The following is a 16,860-nucleotide window of genomic DNA, read 5'->3' as shown; positions in this document are numbered from 1 at the left end:
GCTACAAACACTTGAGGTGCGCATGCACAGCTATGAACGAGCACGCACGACGGCGTTATGGCAGATTGATTGACAGGAGCAAGAAACAATCGTTAAGCTGATCCACCCGGAAGGCGCAGCGACAAAAAAATCCTTAAATCCACCTTTAATTGTGGCAATTAAGCACAAACTATGACTGTTAATTTTATGCTAAAACCGATTTAGAATCAGTATACATTATTGTTGTCTGAACATTTTGCACATGAATTATTTTTGAATAAATAAAACCTTTTTGCGTTTATTAGACTAAAAACAATTAAAATCGTAATCGTCCTAAATAACTGAAAATATTTGATTTTTTAGCCATATTGCCAAGCCCTACCATATCGATATTCTAGTTCTGAGTATCGATACTCCTCCCTGACGTTGGGGGCTTCAGTACATTGAAGATATATGCACATTTCTACTTTGGTGAGTATATGGATGTGTTCAACATAAACTAAGGAGACAGTATTTATTATTGGATCATATCGCATTGTGTAAAATTGTATCGAATCATATCGAGGTACATGTCGTATCGTGACCTGTGTATCGAGGTATGTGTCATATCGCCAGGTTCAAAGATACCCAGCCCGAATATAACCTGTGTGACAAAATGAAATCAGTCAAACAATCTCAAAGCGGCAACAAAATGACACAATCCAAAGAAATTCGAGAACAGAAGAGAAATAAAGCAGTCGACATCTACCAGTGGGAAAAGGCTTACAAGCCATTTCTAAAGATCCAGGACTCCAGTAAACGAGGTGAGCGCCATTTATCCACAAACGAACAACATGGAACAGTAGTGAATCTTCCCACTGCAAAAATGACTCATTAGCACACGGAAGGTCAAAAAGCAACCAAATGCAATATCTAAAATAAAAAAAAGTCATTTAAATTCACTGTTCATGACTCCACAATAAGAAAGAGACTTAGGCGTCCCTGCCAGATTTCTATGGTGAAAACAACTGCTGACCAAAAAGATTACGGCTCATCTTACTTTTACAAAAATCATCCGAATGATTCCCAAGACTTTTGGGAGAATATAAGATTTGTGTCTTGTCAAAAATAATACAACTATATGTTCCTTCAATCTATTTTAACCATGTAAATGCAATCACAGGCAAAAAAGTAGTAATTAAACCACGCAGTAAGAAAAAAAGTAATATAAATTATCATTAAAAAATATCAGCATCATAGCCCTCTGAATCGTAACCAAATCAAATAGTAAGGTGGCGAGACAACACCCCTATAGTAGACATTGTGTTTTGAACAAGAGATCTTTTTTTTTTAACATACATTTTTAATCAAAAATAATTATTCATTTGTTTGTGTGTCAGTGATTAGCTAGAATACTTTTTTTTTTTTTTTAATCATTTCAGATGTTTTACTGATTTTGTATATTGTGGTCAGTCCGGTTGAAATGAAACAGCTGCCACTCTGTAAGAAGCCAGTCAATGGAGAGCTCAGCACAGTGCTGTTCACCTTTGGAGGTGGACACTGATGAAAAACACCACCAGAAGGCAACTGTTAATTATTCATTCTTCTACCAAAGTGAGCCAGCGTGACCACTTGGAAACAAAGGTGAATGTTTCTCACAATTCAAACCTGCTCCAATCCAACATTGAATCTGCATTCAACTATACTCGGTACAATTTACAGACAAAAACATTACTATATTGTGTATTATGTGCAATGTCATAGATGTTTTTTAGTCTGTTGTATCAAAGAAAGACGGCAAAAAGTCACAAGTGTACAGAAGCAATAAATCAGATATGTAAAGTTGTGATTATGTGCTTGGGATATTATTGGAAAGAACAACAAATAATGTGACTCATATAGTCACAGGGGAAGGATGTAACATATTAAAAATATTCAGTTATCAATTCACAAGCCATTTATGAGACAAGATACTTATTTTCACCCTAAACTCACTGAATGTTGTACTGTACAGCTAACACTAATGAGTATGTATATTATGTAATTGATTAATCTGTTTGTTTGTTTTTTAGATTCAGCCATTTTGCCACTTGCTGTCAACAGAAAACAACATCACAAGGCCTAAGGGCTCAAGAAACAACCAATCCTGGTTCACATGTTTTCTGTTTTATTTGTCATGTGACACTGGCACTGTGGTCCATCTTGACCATCAAGGTTTGCGCCACACTCATCAGTGAACAATCTCATGCTGCAAGGATCTGCATCAATGGCTGATAAGCATAAAAGGGGAGAAACTGATGGTGTGGCGCCCATGCTCCCCTGATCTAAACCCAGGTCAGAACTGTTGGCGTATCCTCAAGCAAAGACCTATGAAGTGGGAGGCATGTTCACATCGAATGGGCAACTTCGGAAGGCTATTCTGATATTATACAAATCATTTCAAGCAGATGAATTGCAAAAAACTCCCATGTTTAATGGCATTGCTACCAAAAAAGAGGTCCTATGTTCAAACTTAACATGTTAAGATGTTTTTCATTGAAATAGCTTTGAGTTCGCCAAATACAACCTCCAATTGCTACAAATTCAACAAATTACTATTTTTAGTTCTTTACAAACTATAGAATGTCTTGAAAAAAAAATGTTATGCATAATAATTTAGCGCATTTTAACAAAAAGTAAGTTTTCATTTGTGAGAAAAATACTGTTATCATTAGGAAGTAATGGTAATGGGATATGTTGATATATCAGCAATAAAAGATATGAGTCAAAACACAGAATACAGTAAATCCACACCATTGCAGTTTCCGGGTTTGCGGTCCTGCCTGGTAATTCGCTTTTTTTCCCTAAATGTTATTAATTTTGAATTTTTACCATTTGCTGCATTGTTTTGCGTCACAAAAAAAGACTTGTATCAACTGATTCAGCCAGCCGCTCAACTCATGTGAGCTGTGTGATGTGTAACGTAGAGTGCAACAATACGTGATAAAAGCACATCGCACTGACACAAATGAAATATATTGCCAACAATAAATCACATTTTATAGATATTATCAATTTGTTATTGTAGTCCAAATATACTGCACATGGAATGCTGGAGTCAAAGTGGTAAAGAAAAGCTTAAGGTCAAAGACGAGCTACCTGCTGAAATCACCATTGATCATTTTCCATTTAATCTCACACAACAACTCAGTGGTGAAGACCTGTCTGACCATTCATGTTCAGATATCTATATTCATTATTCTCTCACTCTTGTCCTTGCTGCATGTAGGCCATGATACATCTCTTATTCATATGTAAAGGTTAGATGTAAATATTTCATCCAAGACACACAGGAATAGACTGAATATTTGCTTTTCATTTGTCAGTTAAGGCTCCAATTTCTGCAACAATTCAGCAGATGTTTGTCTCTTTTAAAGTTATGATAACACTACGCCGGTTGAACATCCTTACCACCTAGTACGTAGCCCACAGTCTTCTTAACTCATGGGCAATCAAATGCATACCAGATATTTTAAGTGTGTGTGTGTGTTTTAATCAAGCTGATGAAACGTTGCTTTGAGAACGTGACAGTTACACTGTATAGTGTTTGGCTACACTCAGCAGGGAGTGTGACACAGAAATGCTGTGACCAGAGAAAATGCTTTAGGCTGGATGTGCTTAATCCGAGCCGTCATATCAGTGTCAGGATGGCGACAAGGCTATGCCAGCACACGTGCACACGCTCTGTAACACTGCTAGTACGGTACTCTGGAATATGTTTTACCTCAACATTTAATTTCCACCTGCCTATATAGTCAAGTTTGTTGGCAAAAATACACATGATAAGATGAGCGATTTTTTCACTCTAAGTAAAATTCTTAAGGTTATGAAGGAAGACCACAGAGGCCTTTTCTGGTGCCTACTGGTCCATGCAATGGATATGTGAATAGGAGCTGGAGGGCTACATTATAACGACATGCAGAGAGCTGGGAGGGAAGGGGGCTGTGATGAATAGACCTATGCTGTAACGAGGGGGGAAAGCAGTGGTACAGTGACCATGTTGGTCCCTACATGTGTGTGAGTGGGGGGCATGTTCTTCTCTTTAAGAGAATGTGATGGATGATAATTTAGACCTTTAAAGGGTGCATAGAGCTCAGCAAAGAATATGTATGTACTCGGTCACAATTTGTTAAGTATAAGATTGAAAATAATTTGTCCATTGTGACATGTTAAACAATCAATCAATATCAATCAAGTAGTCACTGTGAAGTTTGGTGACATGGTTTATACCACACGAAACATTGGCTGGAGGAAGCAAAGGATAGAGTTGTCTCCGGAGATTACACAATAAAGGTAAAGGCTTGATGTTTCTGTGACTGCAATTGTACACATTATTCATAGATTTAAGATCCCTGGGACCGCAGCCAAGCTTCCTGGACATGGCTGCAAGAGGAAAATTGATGACAAATTGAAGAGACAGATAGTACGAATGGTAACAAAAGAGCCCGGAACAACCTCCAACGAAATTAAAGATGAACTCTAAGGTCAAGGTACATCAGTGTCAGATTGCAACTTGTATCGCTTGAACCAAAATCGACTTCATGGGAGATGACCAAGGAGGACACGACTAATGAAAATAAACCATTAAAAAAAAAGCAAGAGTGGAATTTATCAAACTGCATTTGGCACAAAGTTCTGGAAGAATGGACAGGCCAAAAACAACAACCGATATTTTGGGGGAAGAATTTTATTATTTATTTATTTTTTACCTTCATTCAACTAGGTAAAAACTTTTTTTTTAATGAATGAGATTTACAATCTCTTTTGCAAGTGTGACCTGGCCATTAGCTCTGTGTTCACAGAGCAAAAATGCAGCATATACAGCAAAATCGCCAGTGTTAAATTTACACTGAAAGTGTTAATTCTAACACTAGAAAAGTGTTTATACATGTCCACAACAATGAGTGTAAATCTGAAGCTTTTCAAAGTGTTATTTTTTTTATTTTTTTTACATTTAACTAGTATATACTATATATACTATATAGTGTTAGAAATCTACACTGGTAAAGACTGAGTAGTGTTAAAAGTACTCTACTCTATTATCAATGTTAAGAATGTAACTCAAACTGCACTTGAATCTGGTAAACGGTATTAGCGTTTTTTCCTCCTTACAAGACCCTGAAAGCGCTTTACATTTTGACTATTGATGATACGGCATCAGAAGCAACTGGGGGTTCAGTATCTTGCTCAAGGATACTTTGACATAGTCACACTGGCCTGGGATCGAACCCACGCTTTCAGGGTCGAGAGTCGTCCACTCTACCTCTGGGCCATGCCACCACAACACCAACAACAACAGGATGTATCGCTATTGAAATGTCGACAGCGCGCTGGAAAATTGGAAAGTTTCTCCTTAACCGGAAATGAGGGTGTGGTCAATTTAACACTCGTTAAGGTAGTGCTATTCAGGTTACACCCAACACCCACCCCAACACTCAAGGAAATTTACTCTGACAGTGTAACTTTTTATCATAACATTGTTAAATTAACACTGCTTACTGCATATTTGATCGAACACTGGAAATTGAACACTCACCGATTTGCTGTGTACGAAGAAAAGAACTGAAACTTGAAGGAGGCTTTGCTATGTTTTGGGGTTGCCTTGTCATAAAATCCACTAGTTTCTTATTAAAGAGTAGTGAACCTACTGTGAAACTGTTGCTGGTCATACAATGATGTCACGAAGAGGTCGTGACCCTCTAATAGACTGGCTGCCGTTTGTGTCACTAGGCTTTGGAAAAGCAGGCTTCGAAATAGCTGGCCAAGTTTTTTAAGATGTGGGTTCAAGCGTAGTAGCACACCTTGGGCTTGTTCAGCTCGGGGAAACGAAAAGGTTGTTAAAATGTCACCAGCAAACACCAAACCCAACCACAAATATAGTGCTGCGCCAGCCGAGAAAGAGAGTTATTTGTAAATGTCTCAGATGCCCTGAGGCCATGGTGTGTACGGGTGCGTGTGTGTGCGTGCGTGTGTGTCCAACAAATTGTGCATTTGTGACTGTATGATGAACGTAACTGTGAGCAATGCAACACTGAACATGATACATGCAATCTTGTAGTATCAAGCTTGTTAGCCACAGGCTACACGTTGCTAGACACTCAATATATTAGTCACCACTAACCCAATAGTTCTCACCTCGGGGGATAGATACCACAGGCGGTAGAACGATTATTTATGAAGAGGGCCAACATTGTTAATATGAACAGTCATTTATTTATATACTTGGGTTTCAGGATTTACAAGATACAGTATTTTCTGAGGATGGCTATATAAAGCATTTTTCTCCAATGGCATAATTCACCTTTACCATGAAAAACTAATGAAAATGCTTCTTTGTAAATGGTCTGTTTTTGTCACTCAAGATGTCTTTACGTTCATGCCACTACATTATATTGTTGCAATAGACCAGAGGGTTCTGTGAGTTGAAGTCTCACGATGAGGCCGCCATTTTGCATTAACCCAAAAGCAGACAGCAAATAAAGTGTTACTATATTTCTGAGATAAGTTATGTATACTATTATGCCCCATTTGCTCTGTCAATTATAATTGCCTTTAATATGAACGCAAAAAAATAAAAATCATAAATTTTTGAAAACACAACTATTAATACATATAAAACCAAGGTTGCATAAATAAACTGCTAAATTATAGATATATTTCAACAGGTGTTATTGACCAAATCAGAGTTGTTTATGACATGAATTTGAGTAATAAATGACATGAACCAAGATGAAATGATTTCAAAAGCAATGGTTAAATCAACTATCATTGTAGCATTACAATTTAGATACCAAATGTGGTTTAACATTCATCAGGTGTTAAATAACTACAAACAAAACCCCAGTCCAGATATCCTACTGATACAAAGTGCAATTATTTACATTTAAACCTTTCCAATAAGGGCAACAGTCCAATTACTTAGAACTCAATGAGCATTAATGTTGTCACTGAGCCCAGAGAATAGACATTAATATGCTCCACATCGCCCAAGCCATCACTGTCATTGTTCCCTCCTCTTTGCCTCTCTCCTTTATATTCCCCCAGTTCCATCCATTCTATTAATAGCCCTACCACCCGCCTATCAATACCATACTCCAGCAAGACAGGAGGTGGGTGTGCACCAGTCAGTGATTTGAGAATAAATCATCTGAAAAAAAAAAAAAGGCTTGGCTTTATGTAAGAAGAGAGCAACAGAAAACTGTCTCCTGAAACAAAAGCATAAAAATTGTGCTGCCTATGGAAAGATTGGGGTCATTTTGATTGGGGGAAGTAATGCGACTAAGATAAAACTACAGACTGAGAAATATTAAGAAACAGGAAAGACAGACATATCGAGGTACTTTAACAGATAGCCTTGAAAAGAGAAATAGATTGAGGAGGATATCGGCTGAAATGTACACATTTGATGACCGCCAACTAAAAATGTGACTCCAGAAAGACAAAAGTCTGCCAGATTGTTCGTTGTTTACACGGGTTCCAAACCTCTAATCCTTTCCTCAGTGACAACATCATTTATGGGTCCATATTTATTTGCTCCCTCCATCTTTCTAACCAGACTATCCTGACTTCATCCTTTGTGCCTTTTGATTGTGGTCAGTAGATTTACCCATCCGTCTGCAAGGGAGAGAACGAGTATTGTATTTCCCTTAAAAGCCAAGATCTTTGTCTTCTTTGTGTGTTCATATCACCTCCTCACCCAGCTGCTGCTGTGTCTTGTCTTTGTCATTCTGCCCACTGATTAGCAAAATCTCTCACTCACAAACTAAAGATGGGCTTGAGCCACACACACACACTTCATTCTGAGATTTGAAATACAAGCACAATAATAACAGTAGTAATATTAAACAAATATGCCTTTTAACTCATTCACTGCCATTGACGGTTACAGACGTCAAAAATTCATTTAAACTATTTCTATTAGTTTAAAAATGTTGTCCCACTTTTGTTAACAAGAGTATGAAAACCTAGGAAAAAAAATATTGTACATTTAGAACAGATATAAAAAAAAATATTAATCGTGAGTTACCTAGTGAAGTCATGTGATTAATTACGAAAAAATGTAATCGCCTGACGCCCCTAATTGTTAATAATCTTTTCTTATCCTTTAAAAAAAACAAAAAAACAAGTAATTTAATTTTTATTTTATTTCATTTTTTTAAGAAAAGATTATTAAAAATGAGGTGCGTCAGGCGATCCTTTTTTTTTATCATAATTAATCGCATGACTTCACTAGTTAACTCACGATTAATCGCAAATTTTATATCTGTTCTAAATTCTAGGTTTTCATACTCTTGTGAACAAAAATGGGGAAAAATGGTAAACTAATTGAAATAGTTAAAATTAATTTTTGACATCTATAGCCATCAATGGCAGTGAATGAGTTAAGGATATCATGTACTGTATAGGGTAACAAAATACAGCGGAACTTTAATTCAACTGACCTTATCCTCCCCACCAGCACCAACAGACTACGGTTGGATCCATTTTAAAACTTTTAAAACAGTTTCAAGCATTTTTTTTTTTTTTTACTGTACTGTGTTTTATTAGGCTATGAAAAAGTACAAAGCATACTTTTGTACTGTATTGGATTATTTTAGGCCATGAAAAAAGTACTTCGATGTAAGGGACAATCAGCTCTAAAGGGTTCGTGCTGTTCCCAAGTTAGTCAATCAATCAAAACCAGCCATTTTAGAACATAAAAACAAAAATTAATACCCACATGATATTGTGTTCAATGATTATATATGGACCGAATCAACCAAATGACAGAATAGACTCTCTCCTTTCTGCCTTTTTCCATTCTTTTATAATCAAAAGTAGAAAAAAAATTACCCGGTAGGTTGCACGAAATACAACCATTTCTCCCTATGGACTGTCATACTGTGTTGATCTCACATCTCAAATTCATGACGCCATTTACTGGTGGTTGTGCATCAGCAAAGTTGTTGCCAAGTTTGAAATGTACAGTGGAGCGGAATCAGACGTTCCTCCAGCCTATTCTCGTTGAAAAAATGTAATTGACAAGCATGCTTTGTCAAAGGCAGCGAATGAGTTAAATTGAGGGTCAACAGTATATAAGTAATTGTTTTACTTAATCCAAAAACTGACAAAAAATTCAAAGGTAAATAGTGACTTTTAGCCATGGCAACTTACAGGCGTGACTGTTGTTGAATAAAAATGAATCTGACCCGACATCCATTCTCTGAGCTGGAACCTATCCCAGCTGACTTTGGCCAAGAAGCAAAGTATACCCTAGACTGGTTGCCAGCCAATTGCAGAAAAATATAGTATACGGTATAGGTAACCTAAAATACATATCCTGGAGCATTTGACACACCTGGGGGATGTTTTTCCAAGCCCATTTTGTTTGCCCACACACCAGCGAGCTTAAGTGAACTTTGTAACAAAAAATAGCCCTGACTGGTCTGTCATTCATTTACCTTGGTGATGAGGATGCGATAGTGTTCAAGCAGGTCATGGTTGTCGTGGCAACCGGCCAGCAGCTGCCATACTTCAGCTCTCAGTGGCTCTGGAATGCCACTACGGACCAATGGGTGCAAACCCTTTGGACGACTGGACAGGTTCCCATGCCTAAAATATATGCACACACACGCGCACACACACAGTATTACTTTAAAAAAGCACTGTGGAACAACATCTTTTATTTTTAACCAACTGCAACTATAGTGCTATATATGGTGATGTCTAACAATTCATCTTTAGTATACATTTGTAAAATGTATAGATAAGAGGTATTGTATTCATAGGGCTGGATTTTACTATTAATAAACCAAATGTGTTTTAGTCTGCATATAGTCAGAAGACATCCTATCGATATTTTAACATGGATGAAGGTAGAATTGCAAAGACTAGCTTCAGTTGTATCACAAAGATTAACAACCACATTCATCCCTTAAAAAAATGACACACATTCATTTATGATCCATGATTCTTATAAGGTACTTTTTAACCCAAGATTTAAAAAAAAAAATCTCCTGTAATAATGCAACAGAAAGCAAATGTTAAATGTTGTTAACCCTGTAGCGGTGATGTTTCAAAATAAGACTTTTTTTTTTTAATACAAATTAAGGGAATTTAATCAATACCATGCAAATGCTTCTGACACATGAAAATTAAAATGTGTTCAAGACTTAAAACATGCAAAATTTTTAAAGCAAAATTAAAAGATTTGTGGCCTTACCATCTATTGAGGATTGCTCCCCACAAGTCCAGAATTTTCTCAGGACAATCTTTGGAAACATCTCCCGTCCCGCTGGAGATTTCACTGTCACTATCTACACACAACACAAATTGACCACAGGATATTTATTAGACATTCGTCTACCAATAATGACCATGATGTCTGTGACGTTCGGTCAAATGAAAACATAAAACTCAATCCAAGATCTCGTGCTAAGCATTTAAATTGTGCCTTTGCGCTCAAACCACACAATCTAATGGAGGTTGGAGAGTCTCTACTGGGCCTACACATTCCATTATTGTAATGTTCTTGCATCTGGCAGTTTGCAAGGCAAACAAGTGGCAATCAGCACAGCAAAACACTTGTGCGTAGATACAGCAGCATTAACTGCCTGTCTAGCCCTCTGCTCTGCTGCTGAAGAGACCGATTCCCACACATAAGCCACCCACTAGAACACAAACACAGTCTAGTCTAGTGTATATGCAGCATTTAGACATGTACATGCAGTCCTGAATGCCACTGTAATACCACCGTGGTTTCTCATGTGTTTAATTCTTAATTCACACTTACACACAATACATTAAAAGGGCAAAATACAGCATATTTAATAGAGAAATACAGTATCATGGAGAAATGACTATTTGCTTGTACACCAATAGCTTCTCTGAAACACTCGTCCTCGGAATTAACCAAATATTTTGTTAGATGCCTATTTCCAAAACTTGTATTGGATTGTAAAGTAAACGTGCAGATAACTTACATAAAAATGCACTCACACCTTGTTTCTCCATGACTTGGCTGAATGAAGGTCCAACATTTTAAAGGGAGGGGCGGATTTCAGACAACAGACTACCGGTATATGGAGCGGCTGTGATAGCACATATTCGAGTTAGCTAACTGATTTATACAAAGCAATTAGCTAAAAAATTATTAATGAGGAATAGTACCATAATAAATGGAACCAACTACCAAGAAGTTGTAAACATTATCAATGCATTAATTAGCTTTTCACTGCAGGTAACTTTAGATTTAGCAAGAGAGAATAATAGTCACATACTGTAATAAGTAGGTTTTTCAAATATTTCTTCTGTATCTCACAAATTATACATGTCATTTCCCAAGACTAATCAACAAAGAACCACAATAAGGCATATGAGATAGGCTTTACCATTCCTGTTTCTCTCCAGTTAGCAGTATAGATAATGATGATGATGAATAGAAGGATGAAAGCAAATGTCTTCTTGCATACTCCAATGAATATTAACAGCTAAATGATTGGATTTTCCAGTACTTTGGTGAGTGCCTGGTTAAGGCTTTAATTAAACTAGGATTGTGAAATGTCGGAACAGACAGACAGATTGGTTGCCAGATGACTCATGGTACAGATACAAATATTCAGCCGGCTGAATATGCAGTACCATGAATGCAGTACCATGTTGAGGATATTTGTGATGTGTTGGAGAAGACATAGACCAAACTAGTGATAAATGTTGTAGCGGTGCATGATGTTAATGAAAAAAAGAGAGAAAGTTTATTGAAATAATAGACTAAATGTGTGAAAAAAAAAATATATAGGTGTGTGTGTGCGGGCAAAATTATTGGTATACCACTGTTAATGAAAAAAAAAACTGTGGACACTGAAATAACTTGAATCTGACAAAAGTATAGAAATATGATGACAATTAGTTAATGAAAATCAGATATTGCCTTTGAATTGTGGTTAAACATAATTATTTCAAAAACAAAATTATGAAACAAACCTGGACAAAAATGATGGCACCCAGAAAATCAAAGATTAATAATTTGGCCATAGGGACATGTTCAACCAAGGTGTGTCCACTAATTGGCATCACAAGTGTATTCAAAATTGCAACTAGTCCGCCACACTTATTAAAGTATGACAACTTGTCATTGTGCTGTTTGGTAACAGTGTGTACAACACTAAACATGTACCAGAGAAATCAAAAGAGAGATATGAAAGAAAATGGTAGACAAGCACATTAAAGGTAAAGGCTATAATACCTTTTCCAAGCAGCTTGATGTTCCTGTGACTACAGTTGCATATATTCAGAAATGTAAGAACCGTGGGATTGTACCCAACATCACTGGACGTGGCCCCAGGTGGAAGCAATGTCTGCTCTTTATTAGTTACGTTCATTTTTTTTATTTTTTATTTATTACTTTTGTCAGATTCAAGTTATTTCTGTGACCACTGTGGCGGGGTTTCTTGAACAGAGCGGTGCTAACAATTTTGTCCATGCATGTATGCATTTCTTATGCCATTATATCCTCTGCACACTGCTTCTATACATCCCAACAGCAACAGCAGACACGAGCTTTGCAGGGCTTTGTATGTGAGCAAAGATCCCTTTCAAAAAGCCAGCACAAAGGTGGTGCTTCTGCTCCGGGAATTCTGAGGTCACATGGGAAGAACGCACGTGTTTGCAGTCACTGTAAACATACAAGGACTAAGAAGATGATGTACATAACGACGCTTACCTTTTAAATTAAAAATGGTCACTTTCATATACAAGGTCAAGAGATGAAAAGGTATGATGAAAATATGCGTATACAAATACACACGCTGAAAGAAATGCAAAAGGTTTTATTTTGAAAACAAAGCATACAAAATCACATTGGAATTTGTCAACAGCAGCAAGCAAAATGAATTTCCGTGCATGCAAGACCTTGCTAAATGTGTTTAAAAAATTGCTAGCGATAGATTGAATAACTGCATTGGTAATTTGGAATGTTGACCAGAGTGATAACTCAAAAGATTTGACATGTCGTGTCCTCTTTTTCTTCTTCTTTTTCTTCTGCTATGGTTTGCTTCATCTTCTCTCTTTGTTTGCTTTTGTGATGCACACTAGATGGGAGAAGCCAAAAAAAATAACTACTACTCTCAGAGATGCTAAATACGGGAACATTTAAAATGTTAACTGTGATTTTATGTTATTTCAGTTTATCTGTGAACATCCCTAACGTCTTTCCAATATTTCAGTGACTAGTGTTCATGACAGCCTGGGGAATCCCTGCTAATGCTGTTACAGGTGTAATTCAATAAATTCAACCTCTTTTAAGTGTAAAAAAAAACTGCATTGATTTTTATTTAGATCAAAGCCAACCTCATTGTGTTGTATTACACAAATACAGGATGGTTCCTTCTCAGCAGAGCAGAGGATGCATAATGGAAACAGTAACATTCCATGTATTTATGCGTGTCGGAAAGGGTGACCAAAACACACTCGACAATGATGACAGTGCTGTGGAGGGAACCGCAATGAGAAAAAAAATAATTCACCTTGGGGCACATTGAAGCCTCGGAGAAGATTATTATTATTTTTTTTAAACTTGTGCGCTTGTATTGAGGCTACTACATTGTGCGGCTATTCATTTTTGTACACAATAAGGCTGACCTCCAACTCCATGTCCCTGAGTGTCTCTATTTTCTCGTCTCGAGGGGAGGAGAGAGGGTACAGAAAAAGTCCTCTGAATGGCTCCCACAGTGACAGTTGAAAACCATCAGCTATAGTTTGGGAGGCCAAAGAGTGGCGTAGGGTGGGTCAATAACTGCACATGGAGAAATTTTTTGCTGCCTTTTGTTAATACAAAAAATTGAGACGCGGGTAATTTGTACTCACAACAAAACATTCAAAATGCTCCTGTAAAAACAAGTACCTGTATCAAATTATTAATGCTATTAATTTAGAGCTGTGACATTTTGTAGTCGTCCAAGAAATGTGTTAAGCACATATAGGAATCAATTGACACCATAAATGAGGTTGTTCAACCACATTGTTACTTAAATGACTTTTCATTAAATGTGCCTGACACTCGAAAATAATCTAAATCCCAAAAAAAGATTAGCACAATGTGGGGACTCTACCTAACTTTGATTATGAATTTCAAAGCATTAATAATAATGGATGATGGCAGAACAATCGGTAAAGGAACCAAGCAGTCCAAACAAAGAGTAAGTAGGAGTAAGTGGTCACTCTTACCATCATCCACCTCCTCCTCTTCAGTGGGCGAGGCCAGTTGTCCTTTCTCTTCATTACTTCTCTCTGCCTCCCGCTGAAGACTCACCACCTCGTACACAGCATCACTCTGACCTGCCCTCTCTGGTGCATGCTGTATAGACGCACGTAGTATCATTATCTTGAATTTAAAAATATAAAAAAACTAAAAATATACCATTTTAAAATTTAAACTACTGCATCTAAATTATGCTTTTGATACATATACATATCAGAAACTAATATTTTGGAATGTTTTAATATGAAAACAAGAATTCTATACCATTGTACTGTATAAAAAATTGTAATACCATAATTAAACAGAATGTAAACATTTTACAATTTCAGCTCATATTCTTAATGTTTTAACAGACATTGTGCTGCTCCTTCTGGTGTTCCCAACTTTGCCACCAGGGGTCAGTATAATGCAGACAGACAAACAATTTGCCTGAGCAAAAAAACAGCAAAAGGTGAGTTTTTCAGTGAAGAACAGCAAAAAGAAGAAACATTTAGAACTTAATTAAATGAATGAATTAATTAATTAATAGCAATTTTTAGAAAAAAAATTGTGTACCATAGTACTGTTATGTTATGTTATGCTGTGTTGGGCGTTTCAGCGTGTCATATCAGGGGTCACCACCGCCAAGTCGCACACATGATTTCTTTATAGATCCTTCAAACTTTAAATTGTCTATTGATTTTTGGGCATCGGCAAATGATTTTGTGTCATTTGGTGATGAGGGCATGTTTGTTTTGTTTTTTTTACCCTGTGTAGAACGCTAGCCAGCTATTTTGAGGGGACCTATACCATTTTTAGCTCAAGCACAGAATTCAACATTACTGTAGCATGCAAGAAAGTTGCTACCTTTGACTGAAAGTGCAAATTAAGGTTGAAATAGTTAACACAAGATCAAATAATCAAAACCATATTGTGAATAACATTTTCAGCATACTGTAGTACAGTGTATGTCAGTGTGTGAAACAATAAATCTTATTATGTCCAATATCACAGTCGAAGAAATGCACAAGCCCTTGGGTGTCATAAGCAGGTGATGTTTATTTCTAGTCTATTCACTAACTGTAGTGCTTTAGCCTCTCACCTGCAGCTGGGAACGTGGATCAATAAGCTTTGATGCAGTATTGATCCAACCCCCCCGTAACATCTAATGCCTTTTTCAAACCACTGATGAGAAGAAAAATAAAAGGAATCTAACATACGGCTAGATTGTGGATAAATTAAATAAGACATAGAAAATTCATTTGATTTAATATAATTTCAATAAGTTTAAACAGGTTAAAAGCGTGTTCTCAAGAAAAGACGGGTCACTTGAGATCTCCTGCTCTCCTGTCACTTTGCAAGGAATACAATCATGCTTCAAATAGCTGACTTGGAAACCATATTTAAACAAAGAAAACATATTCAGAATTTATACTAGATTCAAATAAAAAATCCAATCAAATAATCATTATTGGTCTATCAGTTTTCTACCACTTATTCTTTACGGTATCACGGGGGAACTGGAGCCTATGCCGGCTCCTGACATGCATGTTTTGGAATACAGGAGGAAGTCGTACTACCCAGTGAATATGCACACACAAGCACAGGGACAACAAGTAAACTCCAATCAGTTATTAATTAATCAATAATGTCAATCCCATATCCAAAATAACCAGATAAAAAAAATTAAAGCTTGTGAGGTGACCTGAAAAAGGTTAGAAGAGGCAAAGTCAAATAAAAAAAAAATAAACCAAGATGTGGCATGATTGAGTGTTGAAATGAACATGAATATTTGGAATGGATATTAGTTGCATGTATTTTCCAGGCGTTTTTCTTTAGAAGCTCAGAAATTTTCCATGTTCTGAAATGACTGGAATCAGTACTCGAGCACCAGAAATGACTGCACTACACTACCCCAAATGTAGTAACATTAGCCCAGCATATTTTATGAATCATGTAAGTACATTTTTCAAAGTTTTTACGGTACTCTTTTTAAGGGGGAAATAGGAAAGTAAAATTACACATGTACACATGTACAGTATGTGCGTAATTCCTGATAGACATCTTCCTAAAAAGAAAAACACACGCACACACATTATCTTTTAATTAGCTCTTAACCAGTGCACCAGTCCTCCATTTACGAAGGAGATAACTCCGTAGGCAATCAGGCGTACAAGTCAGACTGCCGCCGTTAATTACCAACACACCAATAATGAGAAAGAGCCTCTTATTAGCCTGCTACAATGGAAAGCTTCCCCACACTCCACTGCCTTGCCAGCTCGCTAATGCTATATATAGTACTGTAGTCTGTACTTTTTTTCCCCTTCTCCATAACAAGGCAGAAGGAGCTGGCTGGCCATCTCTCATCTCTGAGTGCCTTTTAATCAAAGAAGTTGTGAGGAATCCCACACGACAAGAACACATTCTTGTGAGGAAGGAGAAAATTTATTTTACTTCTTTCTTTAGCAAAACTCATCAAAGCAGCATGCTGCCATCACTTAAATTTGATGCCCATGTTGAAATATAGCACAGCCAATTTAGATTTGCAGAGTTTAATACATTTGACCCCAATTTAATTGCATTCTAAAAAAAAAAAAAGAAGAAGAAGATATTAGTCTATTAGCAGGCAAAACATGAGGGAGTTTCCT

At 36.8% G+C, this 16,860-nt stretch overlaps 1 protein-coding gene across 2 annotated transcripts in view; it reads right to left on the bottom strand.

The window, feature by feature from the left end:
• Positions 1-16,860, bottom strand: part of rabgap1l (RAB GTPase activating protein 1-like) — a 90,247-nt gene that overhangs the window by 59,183 nt on the left and 14,204 nt on the right. For both annotated transcript variants that reach the window (XM_086089046.1, XM_086089047.1), the window contains exons 11-13: positions 14,200-14,329; positions 10,199-10,292; positions 9,438-9,588 (exon numbers count right to left, since the gene is read on the bottom strand). In XM_086089046.1, coding sequence (XP_085945172.1) covers positions 9,438-9,588; positions 10,199-10,292; positions 14,200-14,329 — 375 coding nt within the window. The remainder of the gene's footprint in view (positions 1-9,437; positions 9,589-10,198; positions 10,293-14,199; positions 14,330-16,860) is intronic.

Source organism: Leptonotus elevatus, chromosome 11 (assembly GCF_054856555.1).
Source record: "Leptonotus elevatus isolate MCC_2025b chromosome 11, RoL_Lele_1.0, whole genome shotgun sequence".
NCBI classification, from domain to species: domain Eukaryota; kingdom Metazoa; phylum Chordata; class Actinopteri; order Syngnathiformes; family Syngnathidae; genus Leptonotus; species Leptonotus elevatus.
Note: the sequence above shows the minus strand (reverse complement) of the source record. Positions and strands in the feature narration are given on the sequence as shown.